Source organism: Macrosteles quadrilineatus, unplaced genomic scaffold (genome assembly GCF_028750875.1).
Source record: "Macrosteles quadrilineatus isolate MER2022 unplaced genomic scaffold, UCM_ALF_1.0 Scaffold_4__1_contigs__length_99947679, whole genome shotgun sequence".
In the NCBI taxonomy this organism is placed as follows: domain Eukaryota; kingdom Metazoa; phylum Arthropoda; class Insecta; order Hemiptera; family Cicadellidae; genus Macrosteles; species Macrosteles quadrilineatus.
The window spans coordinates 81,893,357-81,908,012 of NW_026542597.1; the positions used below are offsets into that span (position 1 = coordinate 81,893,357).

Below are 14,656 nucleotides of genomic sequence, written 5' to 3' on the forward strand. Positions count from 1 at the left end.
GTTTATCATTTCACCACACGTGCTCTAAATGCATTATCCAAGCGTTTTTGTCATAGTTTATATTTTGGCAAAACAGTCATCGATATACATGGGACATGGGGGGCTAGTCTAATAGCTAGAGCAGGACACATATACTCGAAGTCCGAGTTCTAATATCGCCAATCACCAATTTTGGCTTCTTTTCTAAGCATTCTTTCTAAAACTTGTACTGTATATCCGGCATTCTGGGATCATACATCTCGCACAGAAGTCAACTAATAGGCTACTATAGTTTAAATGAAGGAACCTGTCTCCTGACCCTTCGTTCAAAATTGTGTTGCTATAGTCTGTATGACTGAACTTGTCTCCTACCCTCCATCTACCTGGGAACTGACCAATAGTGAAGGCCTGGGCCAGTGCCAGGTAGACAGGTTCCATCCTACAGACTATATCAACACAACCTTAGAACATTGTTACATTTACCATACGAAACAATTTCTATTCCCCGTGGACAGTGTGATCACCTTTCTTTCTAACAGCCGTAATCAAATTCCATCTACTTGCAAATTTCTTACATAATTTTCCATTTCGTATACAAACTAACTCTCAGGAAACGGACAAGACGAACTTAATTACGCTAAGTCAATTATATTAATTTATGGATTTCCCTGTTCCATTTCTTTCCGGTGGAACATTGAAATGGACAGCGGGAGGGAGGAGCCAGCATCCCACAGATCGCGGTCAGATTGCCGGAACTGTTTCCGCTTCCGGTGACGTCATTTGGAGGTACAATGGTGCCAACATGACCGGACCGAAGCTGCCGAAGACCCCAGACCCCACAGTCAAATGTAGTTCTATGCTATTATTAATACATTGGTGATTGAGAGGGGTGTTTTTTGTGAGAAAATTTTCAGATGTGTATTGAATTGATTGGTGCTTAAATAAATAAAACCTAAGGATAAAGGCACTATGTGTGTGTAACGTATTACACTATACACACTATAGTGTCCCATAACTAAACAGCCAAACTCCAGGAAATGTTTCTATGGGTCAAAAAGGAGAAAACCAAGAATGCAATTTTGCATTGGACTAAGTTAATAGTTTTTAAACATCTTCTATCTTAACATACATACCAAGTTTCATAAAATATACATTGTGCATATACAGTATATACAGATAGAGGTGTACTAATACATTTTTTCTTGTAAATACGCACCAGTATTGCTGATACTTTATTGTGATAAGGCTGTGCAGATTTAACTGTCTGATAGGTTTACAAAGTAACACGCTGATAATGTCCTTTAACTCAAGTAATGAGTCGTGAACCAAAGAGTCTCGAGTCAGGAAGAGTTCAAACAAAGACTAGGGTTGGGGTTGGGGAGCCCAAAGTGCCTCTAATAACCTAATGTCATGCAAATCCCTAAATGAACAGCAAGGAGACTAAGCTACCCTCTAAAACACCTCACTCTGACTGGCCGAGGAGTTTACACCAGGAAAAATTATATTCAAAGTCCACAATTGTTTAAAATAATCGACGTTGGACCAAAGACTAACCAACACAAGCAGACTAGGCTACTCATCCCAATTTTGAAACTTGATTTTCGTGTCTAGTTCTAGTTTATGTCCGGTGACACTGGCGTTAAACGAAACTTGGTTTCTATTATTTTAGGGTTAATTTCGTGATTTGTGCTTTACTGTCTGGTTATAACTAGGGTACGAGTTATTGTTTATGATTATTAGGTTTTATTTGGTTAAACGAGGATTTAAATTACTGAAATAACAAGAAACAAATTTTACTAAACACGACCTCTATACAGTGCACCGGACAGAACTAACAATAAAATTGGCTTCAGCTGTTCCATGAATGAAAAATCTAAATCTCCAGAATGAATTAGTGCAACGGCTGTTTTGGAAGGACGGGGATGCGTCGTTACATCACTTTTGCAAACGAAGTGTCAAAATTAACTATTTTTTGTGTAGAAGCCCCCTTCCACCAATTCCTGTAATAAAAGTTCTCGGGCTTTGCCCCACAGGCCATCAAAATCCCAATGTATTTCTTATGAATAAAATATTTTGTCTATTTGATATACGAATAATTTGTAAATTACAGCTGTTCATAGTAAACACATATGATACACAAAAAAGAGTTCTTTTTCAGAGTGAATTTGTTTACAGTTTCAATAACTGGAGTGGAGTGAGTGTTCGTTTTCAGAGTGAGTGAGTTTTCAGTTTTGACAACTGTAGTGGAGTGATTGATTACATTATTTTTGAGTTGACTCTTTTAGTAATCGGAAATTATGACTGTTATTCGTTTTGCGCCTGGAATACTTTGCAATTGCTCGAATTCGAGCAACAGGTGCACTAGTAAGCTTTAAAACGACACCTCATTCGTTAAATCGGTTAAGTAGGGCAGCTGAAAAAAGAATTAAAAAAAATCGTATTGTATTATTTTGCAACGCTAAAAATGTAACATTTTTGAGCCTTAACGTGTTCAAAACTCTAATTTCGAATACTATTTCATACACTTACAAAATTCAAAAATCAATGCAAATCTCACAAAGTACACGTTTGATTCAGCTGGAGCTGACAATCCTAACGTAGTGTTAAAAGTATTCGTAATTATCGCATTTCGATTTCTTCCTGTGTTACGGTAATTCAAATTGGCTCTCACTTATAAAAATACCAATTCATTAGCACACACTATAGGATTAAATGCGTTCTAAAACATTCTAACATCTCATAAGTGTGCAATTTATCCGATAAAAAGTGGAATACAGACGCGTTAACGATCACACCGAACGGTGAAGCGTAATAAAACCGGTATCAGGTTTGCAAAATGCTTTTGAAAATGCCGTCCTATAAAACCGGCTTGCGGGCACTGGGCACCAGCGGCTAGATGGATGGAAGTTATTATAGACCCGTTATGGGCAATTTGGGCTTTTGGGGGCCGCTGGTGGCACGTCTCGACCAAACTCAACCAGAGAAGTTGTCATAGCAACCTTGAGTAATACCGTCTATGTTAGCCTAGTTTGTAAAACTGTCTCTTATTAACCTAGTTGTCAAAATTAGTGGAGATAATTTCGGGGTTGTGTCATTATTATGTGAGAATTGTTAAGTAGTGGAATATGACAGTGTGTCTGTTGAATATGACTGAGTCGCCACCTTCAACAGAAATGTGTGTACATACAAAAATAAAATTCTTTGCGTTGCCGTTCCTGTATGATTTTCCTCGAATTTAATGAAATGCAAATACCACCAAGTTATAAATAAGTGTTAGTGTTGTTGGCATGTAACTTAAGGGATGCGTATTTTAGTCTTTCAAATACAGGATGTTAATAATTCTGTAAGGACATTCACATAAGCGTGGCTATTGGAAAAGGTGTTCGAATCTTTGGAATAATTTTGGAAAAGTCAGTCAACGTGTTCTTTTGAGATGGCATTTTAAAATTGTTTAGATGGAGATATCCGTTTCGTGAATCCCTGGTATCTCTAGGCATTTTGTTTTCATTATTTTAGAAAATTTTGATTTTAATCGCGATTTCTCCTTAAATCCCATAAAAACAGGGAAAATCAGATTTTCATAAGAATGCCATTGACGATTTCCATTAGAATTTAGTATGTTATGTTCAATTTACTGCTAAACAAAATGGTACAAAATGGTGGCCCCCAATGCTGTTAACACAACAGTTCAAAAGTTATTGCAACTTTTGTGATTTTCCCCATAAAATATCATAGTTACTCAACCTCTTTCTTAACCATGATAAAGGTTGTTGACAAGCTAATGGGAGAAAGTATGTGTCAGATTGCTGATACTATTTATTGTTATTAGTTTTAGTTTAATCGCTATTGCAGTCAAATAGACCTATTAATTTTATTACTTCATGAAACAATTTTTATTTAGTTTCAGAGTTAAGTTCGCTTTGACTCTTCGTCTGTCAATTTAAATGATGTGTGCCAGTAAATAAATAAATAGCATGATTAACGATGTCGTAGAAAGGTTCTAGCCTGGATAAATTTTGGTATAGTTCACGTAAAACTACTCAGTCGATAAACGTACTAAAAATAATCAACTTGGCAATCAAGTTTGTCCCAAAAAAATATGCCGTTAGGCTTCGTTAGCTGTGGATTGTTTGAACATTCAACAATGACAACAAATTTAACTTGATGTTTAATAATGATTCATTAATTAGGATGCTCTTATAAAAAGGCTACATTTTGACAATAAAATTTATAGCGACCGCAACTAACTGTGATATTTCCAAATTGCTGACGTCAATCAAAAGGCATAGCCCAAGCTCTTCCATCATGATCAAACTTGTTCATGGCGCCGCGCCGTAGCGGTCAAAGCAAGAGTAGAGAAAGAGAGCAGGACATAGAGGTCAATCTTTGACCTTGGCTGCGGTGACCACAGACCAGTGACCACATGTTGGGAAGTTAGAATGTGGAATGTACCACGCTCGATGTCCGTTAGTAAAATTGTGTCTCTACACTTCACTACATTCAATCGCTTCTGTGCACGAGGCTTTGGTCCCCAGGTCCCGGGTTCAAATCCCGCCAAACACCAATGGATCACTAAGTGATACTGACACGACCCTCTAGCCTAGTCCGGAAGTAATATGTAAAACAGTTCAAGGATAGAGCTTGCGTCTTAGAATGTGAAGGCGGAAGTTTAATTTTTTTAGGAATACGTATTAACATATTTTTATTAAACTAAGGCAAGTTTATTTACTTTATCCTATATTAACATTTCAGTAGAGACATTTATTTCTATCCTCTGTAGCAGCAAACCTATAAGTACTCATTAAAATTAATGCTTTAAAAAAATCCTGGAATTTCAAGGAAACAAGAGTGAAAAACCAACCAGATAATTGGAAATGCACTGTCTGCAGGTTTGCTGCGGCATATTTTTACGGAAACCCTCCAAACCTTAGCCTTATCGCAACGTCGACCTCTTGTTAGACATCTTATTGATGGTATGTAATTAACATAATAATGAAGATTGTGACGGTTGACTATGCGTTGACCGTGCGGTTGACGTGTCTGATTTGGGCTAAGCAAACAGGCGTGATGAGGATTGTGTGTTTGCACAGTTTCGTGTCAGTTCGGTTCCGACCCACCGGATAATTAGGTGCCGAGTGAAGCCGCAGAAAGTGGAAACTAAACTAATGGACCTGGTTACGGTCCAACACTTGGACTAGACTTTGGACCAGTGATGCTGATCATTGATTCGTACAGAGCCTGACCACTGATCTTCACTCGTGGATGGCCGAGACGGACCACAGACGGGTTGGCCATCAGCCAGAGCCAGCATGCACGCTGGCAAAAAAACATTAGCAAAAGTAAATTTTTAGCCCACCTGAACCCTGTACAGGTTAATTTTTTAACAAACGCGCCAACGGTAGTACACGCAGCCAGTCTTTCTCTATTACTATTTTGGGGACACGCCTAAGCGAATTTGAACTTGAATATGAATAAACGTCAAGTGTGGGATGAAAAAGTGCATAGTGAAGCTTTGTTACTGCCTTAAATCAGTTGTTTCTTTAGCCTAGATTAATACGTGTACTGGTGAAATTACCTGCTGTCAAGTGATCCTTTTGACCTTGAAAGGCGACCGGTTTCGACCCTCACGGGGTCATCTTCAGGCGGACGTCGTCATCGCCTGAACACGATGTTAACACGTCGTTTTTTAAAAAACATTGAGGTTTACAGTTTTTAAAAAAACTGTAAACCTCAATGTTTTTTAAAAAACGACGTGTTCGCAAGAACGAAAAGACGATGACGACGTCCGCCTGAAGATGACCCCGTGAGGGTCGAAACCGGTCGCCTTTCAAGGTCAAAAGGATCACTTGACAGCAGGTAATTTCACCAGTACACGTATTGATCAGTGATTCGGAGGCTTAACTCAAACAAAATGAAACTAGATTAATAGTAAAAAGTTCCAATGATCAATATCAGCTGAGTCCAGTCTCGAACCATCACAAGATTCAAAATGTCTGGTTTATCAGGATCAGGACAAGATGCTACCATTTGAGCCCCTTACAAATTTGGTAAATAATGAGTAGAGAGATGCCGTAACTATGCTAGCAGGCCCTACCATTGATTATACATCTCTTAAATAAACAATGACCAAAAAACATTTGACTCTTTTGGACAATATGAACAAAATTAAATGCGTCTGGGAGATACTTCTAGTTGGGCGTTGCCTTTTTGCTGTTTGAACCAAAAAGACTCTACAGTTATTAACTAATGTAATTTGATTACCACATATTAATTATTTTATGGAAATCGTTAGATGCCACCACAGAGCTGACTAGTCTATGACCTCCCACCTAGGGGATATGTTAAAAAAAGGTTGCTGTATGATGAAGGCATATTTTAAGGGGGGTGATTGAAAAGACAAGCTTTTGTTTGCAGCTTCTTGTAAAAAAATCGGCACTCTACTTTCCAATGTCTTCCGAGGCTGCCCTAATGGCAAATTGTATTGACTCCTTAGACCCTATACCCCTCAGTTTGAGTCTCTTTTTAGGCTAAAATTATTCTGGTGCTGCTCTCGTTGGATGGAAATCAACTTAGGCCTAAGCAGAGAATGTGCTCTTTGTCTTTAAGAACATTATCCTACGTTTCTCCTAGATTAATTAATTATTATACCTCTAACCTTAAATTAAAAAAATACCTTAGGCTTACATTGTCAAAACAAATTCTTTCTCCATGATTGAAATAGATTTAATGATGGACACAATTTAATACTTTTAATAAATTTCTCCCCAAAAATATACCTTATCATTACATATAAAATATAGACCAAGCTATTACAATACATTAAAATAAAGCTATTAAAATACATCCATCCATAAACAAGAAAAAAACAACAGTCTATTTTTGGCTGCACTTTACGTCCTACACTTATTCGAATGAAAATATCGATCAATATATCGATTATTCGATATCAATTAATCTATATAGAATAATCGTAGTTATGATTATTTTTAACCAATTTTTAATATCGTTTTGAATTATACAAGAGGTTCTACCCACGAATTCACGGGTGTACAGAAGCTACCATTAAATTTATTTAATCAACTTTGAGTTTATATTTCATTTAAAGGGCCCAAGTTCGAGAAATTGTCATCTGAAAGTATGATAAAAGCAGTGGAACCTTCATACCTTACGTCCTAAGGTGGCCGAGGTGGGTACCTACGGTTGAACCTGAACTCGCTGCTCTCTTTCACGACGTCTTTAATACTTTAATACTTTACTTTTACTTTTCAATGAAATGGCGACCTGTTAAAGATCGGTGACAACCTCTTGGAACGAACAACATACATGGTTTGTTAATCTCATACCAAAAAATAGCTTCAAAGTAGCTTCGTTGTCCGTTCACCGCACCTCTTTTAAGAACATAAAAGTACCTAAATAATAAAATTTGTAAACAAAAATGTAAACAAACAAACTATATTGTCAATTGGATTGGCCAGCTGTTGTTCACTAAATTAATCGAATAACCTTAACTTCCAAAACATGCAAGGCGTAGCCCTTTGGAAATCAGCCTGTGGGACAGAGCCCTTAGGGAGCTCGTCCATATCAATACTTTTCGGCAAATCTACACACTCTAAGCTTCATTTTGACATGCAATATGCCTATATTTTTATTTGGTAAATGGCCTTAACCGTTTACGTAAAATTTCATTGTATCACTTTAATAATAGGCTATAATAGATATCGGCTGTAATTATGATCAGTTAAGTTAGTTTATCTTAAATCTGTTACAAACAATAGGCCTATTAAAAAATAAAATGATTTAATAAGATAAAAAAAGCAAACAAAAACCAAACTACAAACTATAACCTCCATTCTAGATACTAAACGTAGTTAAAATCTTCCAGGATATAATTATTTCACAGCTTTAACGAAGAAAAAGAAAGGGTCTTCCTTAGAAATCTTAACATCCCTACGATATGGTGCATTAATTTGAAACAATTTTCAGGATTACATAAAATACTCTGACTAAATTCTCAATAATTCATGGTGAAGTTCTTTAAAAATGACTTATACAAACAAAAACAATGAAAGAAACAAAAATGTAAATAAAAAACAAAGCAATAATCGATGTATAGAATACCGCAATCGAAATATTGAGTAATTGTAATATTGATTAATCAATATCGAATAATCGATATATCGATCAATATTTTCATTCGAATGAGTGTAGGACGTAAGGTAAAGTGCAGCCGTCTATTTTTCTCTTTAGAAGATCACATGGGAAATTGGACATTTTAATAGGGGGGAAAAGTTAAGAAAAGCCCAATTTTTCAAAAAATTTGAAAACTGTTTAACATCTCATTCCCATCAATGATCTTGCTGGTTATGGTAGTGAATTCGATCCATTTTACCCACCTTTTACACACTTATACAAAATTTAATTAAAATCGGACCAAAATTACTCGAGAAGAGAGAGCCTTATTTGATGTCATTAACCTAACACTGCTAAATATTTTAATGTCATATGTTTGGAAAAGAAGAGTACCGTAGTCTTAAGTTAACACTTTAGTAGATTAGAAAATTTAAATTTTGGGTGAATGAAACGTTCTTGGGTTCTTACGTTCTTACGTTCAAGTTTCACATTCATTTGAAACCGAGTATGTATCTTATGACCAAATAATATTTCCTCCATTGATTGAGTGCACATTCAGGTATAGCTACTTTTTTTTTGTCCTAAGGACGCTAGGCACGAGCCTGGGATTGTTTTTCACATTACTTCAGGCTAGACCTAGGGGTTGCGGCATTATCACTTAGATAAAATCCATTGGTGACTTGGCGGGGATCGAACCCGGGACCTCAGGGACTGAAGTCCCACGCTCTAACCACTACGCCAGCTCGCTCCCCCAGGTATAGGTACTAAGAATAGGCCTGTTACTGAAGTGCACGTGTCACATAACACAATTTGATTGGATTTTTTTATTGATTTGGGTTGACGTTTACCCCTACCTACATACCGTATTTGTGTGACACCTACCCTGAAATATCTCTATAATACCTTTAACGTAAACCTCCTACAATGTCAATGTTTGACTTGAAATTTAAAACTCGCCTTCATAATAAGTTTATCATTTTTGAAAATAGGTTAACATGACTTCATCACTTTAACAAAAGCCTACGAACATACAGAACACCAAAAAATATGGGCCACAAATCAATAATGCTCACACAACACACACGGATAAATGAAAATAAATAAATGATAAATATCGACTTCAATATGGATTAAACAAATAAAGAAAAATAAAACATTAAAGTATGTAATAACTTAAACCTAAAAAACCAAATCATGGCTTAACATTTAGATAGTCTAGTCTAGTTAGATATTAGTAGTTGGTTAAAAGCTTGAACAAAAAACCAATAGCCTACAAAACAATTTGGTTGAAGGCTGCATTCTTATAGGCCTATAACAAAAGATTGTTGTTAATTTAAATTATAAAAATTCTATGGATGGCATTTAACCCTGCCTAGCTGGCTGAAATACTGAAATAACTTATCATTTGTTAAAATCTTATGCACACCTTGTTAATTTGTTACAGATAAAAATTTCAATCATCTTGGCCTCAAATTCTTAACGTAGAATACTATGCCTGAAAACTAGTGACTTATAGTATGACGGAAACTATCTCCTGACCCTCCGTCTATCTGGGACTAACCCAGAACTTAAACCATTGGCCAGCCAAAACAGATTGTCAGGAGACAGGTTTCATCATGTAGCTTATAGGCCAAGTGTATATTTTATGGACTAAATTTATAAAAAATAAAATTACAACTCACCCTTGGGCGATCTCTTTTCCCTTTTAGAATCAGCCCATCATTTTCGATGTAGTCTGGAACCTCCTTACGATTACTGAAGTTGAACACAATAGTATTTTGGTTTGCGTGCCACACTTTTTCATCCCACAGTCCTTGAGATTTAACTTTGGAATTAGCACAGCCACTTTTATTTGTCACATCCGCAGACACAGACCCTAACACGACACTGTCGGGGAGCGCTTTGATCGCAACGACTACTTTGCTAACAGGTTGTTCGATTGACTTAACACGGTTTATCAGGTTCTTCTCGATTTCTTGTTCAGTTAAGGCAGGTGTTGAAGACACATTAGACTGTATTTTAGTTGAGACAAGAGGTCTAATTATTCCGACTTGTTTGATTTGTGGCGAACCTTGTTGTCTAGGCGGGACGAAACCTGTAGGTGGTGGAGAGTTTTCAAGTTTTCCTTTCAATAAGGACGTATTTAGAGCTTGTGGTGGGCTTTTAGGTCTTGGTAGGTAAGATTTATTTGATGGAACTGGAGAATTTTCACTACTAAAGCTGAACTGCATCGACACTCCACCACGTCTAATATTTTCTAAAGCTGTTTCTGGAACTGGTTTACATGATTCACTGTGACTATCGATTTCTTCTAACTCATCAGAGTGGACAGAAGAAACTTCCTTTTCACCATTTGAAAGTAAACTTTGCGAGTGGACTTTCTCAGGTTGTGAGGCTAAAGATGGATGATCGTTGTCGGTTAAAACAGTGACTGTTGGAGATTTACTTCTAGGGCTTAAAACTTTTGGTGATGTCGCAGTCGTTCTCTCAGCAACACTTTGTTCATTCTGTACTAATTGTAGCTTAACCCTTTCATTGTTTATTCCCGCAGGCTTGTTGGAAGTTGATAAAGGTGGCGTTCTGCTTGCTGACGACACAGTACCAGTAGCTGAAGGTTGATTTCTTTTTGGAGATCCTATTTTTGTGCGTCTTAACTTTTCAGGGCTAAGAATAGGTTTGGGTGAAAGAGTAGGTTTATTATTTTGGTTGACCTTTCTTCTGTCAATTATTGATCGATTACCAAGTGATGAAACAGGTTGACTAGCTGGATTTGAAAAACCTGCGACGAGCTTAGCCAAGTTGCCCTGACCTGCAGGTTTAACCTTTTTTTTAGGCGAGGTTTCAAATATTTTCAAAGTTTGTTTTACAACATCAGGTGGAGGAAGCTCTGTATTAGGCCTAACATTACTTTTGGTCCGAGATGAAGAATCTGAAGAGGGATTTATTCCTATATTTTCTTTCTCAACTATAATGATATTTTCATTGACAATAGGCTTAATTGTTCCCCGTATTTCAGATTTCAACAAAGTATCCATTGATTGAGCTCTTTTCATTGTTTCAATTCTATGATTACCAAGAGATCGTAACCCACAGTTAGAGTTCAACCCTACAGTTTTCCCCATTAAAGTAGATTTATCAATACTATTCACATTTCCAGTTTTTACCTTAACATCAGCCCCCATTTTAGTTTGTTCGTTTAAATTGTCATCACCATCTAGCATATTTTCAAGGCTCGTAGCTCTCCTTAAATTTGATAATGATGGTCGAGTGTGTTTTTTTTGCTCCCGAAGTGTCATACTTAGATATTTAGTTTTTAATTTGTTCACAATACCTGGTCCATACTGAAGTTCTTCGCTGGAATCAGAAAGGCAGTCCTCTTCCTTATTCGATTTCCCATTAGTTCCTTCACTCTGCACCTTCTCAATAAAAATCCTTTGCCTGGATGAAACACAGTTGATTGTCTCATGTTTGGATTTTGGAGAATTTTTCTTTTTGAGGTTGAGTGATTTATCCTCCCCCATGATTAGACTGTAGCTTACACTAGTATCACTATTGTTGGTCACAACTCCACTTTGTTTACTTTTCACATCTATGCCATTATTTATCACTAGGTTATCCACCTCACTGCACGCATCCAACAGCCGCATGTTACTGACTGAACCAGGGGAGGATGGCCCTTGGTGAAAGTCCACACGGTTTTGGTTGAGTGAACTAAACAACGAATCCTCAGCTGTAGGCGAACATTTCGGACTATTTGTAGAAGGAATATTTTCACTACCACTACACGACTCGGGTTGACGAACAGCGGCGACGACCGCGGGGCAAGTGAGTTTAACGGAACTACTGCCGACTTGAAGCGTCCGTCCGAGAGCTCGTCTCCGTATTATCAACTCTCTCTTCCACTGTGGAATGCTCGGGTCAATCACACCACAAGCGTCCGGATTTAAAGCCATTATCTATTGTTCATCCACAAACACAAACACAACACACGAGCAACCTCCTATCTCGCTATTTGCACACATACTATCGGAATGCTTAACACTTACGGAGTAAAAGTGATTACTGATTATTGTCAAGGAGATAAACAGTTACACAACTCCGCGTACCTAGGTACTTCACTTATCATCGGTATAATTAAATGCGTGTTGGGATTTAACGAACATTATTCGGGCAAGTAAATTTAATGTTCACCAAATAAATTACTACACATGATTCATTAATTGGAAAATACAGAAAACTAGTAGGGTTTTGTTTACGATCATGTCAAACATAACCTCGACAGATTGACAGAATAGAATGACAGCAAACTCTATCTGTTGAACTTTCCACGAACTGTCAACAACATCTGGTCAACGCCATCTGTATATTTCGGTTTCATATTACTATACGTACTATATTTTAAAATTAGCTACAATTAAATACAATATATCGCACTTATTTGCAATTGTATCAAACATTTTCGTATGATCCGTTAGAATAATAAATCTATGAAGGTGTTTTTGATGTTTTATCTGCTGTTGATACTGTACAATCAGTGAGTATGTAAATAGATAAAACATACTCCTAACCAACACAAGATGCATAACCAACACTAAGGCTACGGCCACACGGGCGTTTTTTCACGCACAAACGCAGCGTGAAAACACGCGAAAAATTAAAGTAGCATTGAAACAAATAGGCGCCCGCTACTGCGGGAAAACACACTGCGTGTGGCATACCTCGATTCATTTAATGCTGATCATATTTCTTGCGTTTTTCATACGCTGCGTTCTTGCGTGAAAAAACGCCCGTGTGGCCGTAGCCTAATGGAGTAAGTTTTATTTATGGTCTAATCTATTATACAATTAATGCTACTCCCTACAAAACAGGCTCTAGTTAGTGTTAAAATAGGATGAGAATTATTCTTCTAGTATCTAAAGTCAATGCTGAAATCGACCATAATAGAGTAAATAAAGCGCAAATGTATGATAAATAGATGTTAATAGTTAAAAATAGTGGATAATTTTTTACGATAATAGTGGGTAAAGTGATTAATTATATGCATTGATTATGTATCTTGATAGTTTGCGAGACTAACAGGGAAAGATTCAGTGACGTAATCATGACCACTTTTAACGACTGAGTGCCAATGGCCCAATTATCATGTTTTGTAGAACACCTTTGAACAGTTCATATTCTGATAACGCTCTATGACGATGACGTATGCGGGCTTGTTTCTGTCCCACACCAATGTGTGGATGGGTGCTTTATTTTTTTTTTTAGACAGCAGCGAACACCTGAGGTGGTTCATTCCAATTAAAACTCACTTTATCAATTTTTTTTTGAAATTGAGTTGTTGGTAACACTTCATTCAGCAGAAAAAAGGTGCATTTATCTATACATATAAAATCCAATGTATGTATATGTATGTTTGTTTGTCCTTAATGGACGTTTGTTTGTCCTTAATGGACTCCGAAACCACTCGACAGATTGCAATGAAACTTCCAGGCATTATTAAGCATTATTCAAGGATGGTTTGTGTGAAAGTTTGGTGCAGTTCCGTCAAAAGGGCTCCGCCCAGTGGCTCTGGAGTTTACCATGTTAACCTTGTGAGTAGGCTACTCAGATTTAAATGGAATTAAAGAATCTTAACAGCTGGTTCAACTAAACAATTTGATTCTGAGATGTTCAATAGCATTAAAAAGTTAGTTGGTTTACCAACAGGGTGCAGCACTATTTTTTTTAAATTTATGACAACAGCTAATTTGCAACCAAAAGGTGAGTGAGCGTAGCGAACGAACTTCAACCTGGAGGCGAGTTAGCGGAGCGAACGAGCTAACCTAAAGGTAAGTGAGCGCAGCGAACGAGCTCCAACCTAAAGGTAAGTGAGCGTAGCGAACGAACTTCAACCAGGACGTGATTGAGTCATGCGAACAAGCTCACCTTGAAAATGAACGAGCATTTGACCATAGATAAAACATACTTCTCAAGGATACTCCTTGAGGAGTTGTTTTATCTATGATTTGACATAAAACCATATTAGGACAGGACGACGTCTGTCGGGCCAGCTCCAGCTAGTTCGTTATAAAATACCGTGTCAAAACTTGTGTAATCCTACTAATATTTAATGTTAAAAAGTGTGTGTCATTTCCAAAACTCACTTTATTTCGGTTGTATCATTCGAAAACTCACATAATCCACCATAGCCAATAGGAGGCTCTATTTTTTTGTTTTTCCAAAACCATTTTTATCCTCTTACCCAATCGGTGGCCTGAATAGGCTGAATCCTGAATTCGGCCATGTGACTTTGTTGTAATTTTGACTCTGTCGTCTGACCAGTGGCTGAGGTCTTCATTCTTTCAGTGCAATAAATGCTCAAGATGACAGTTTTGTAGTTTAGAAGGGTACTCATGCTCTTTAAGTACCAATCAATTAATTTGAAAGATGTTAACATAAGTAGGTATTTTTTTCACTTTTCATTTTAACATTAGTCCAGAGAACGTCTAATGACCTGTACTTCTGTAATTCTTTCTTCAGCAAACACTTAAGTGGGTATTTTAAACTGAAT

The 14,656-nt window shown here is 37.1% G+C and overlaps 1 protein-coding gene across 1 annotated transcript in view; it reads right to left on the reverse strand.

Moving 5' to 3' along the window:
• Positions 1-12,356, reverse strand: part of LOC128993086 (uncharacterized) — a 50,762-nt gene extending 38,406 nt beyond the window's left edge. The window contains exon 1 of the mRNA XM_054416843.1: positions 9,792-12,356. Coding sequence (XP_054272818.1) covers positions 9,792-12,062 — 2,271 coding nt within the window. The 5' untranslated portion in view covers positions 12,063-12,356. The remainder of the gene's footprint in view (positions 1-9,791) is intronic.
• Between the last annotated feature and the right edge of the window lie 2,300 nt (positions 12,357-14,656).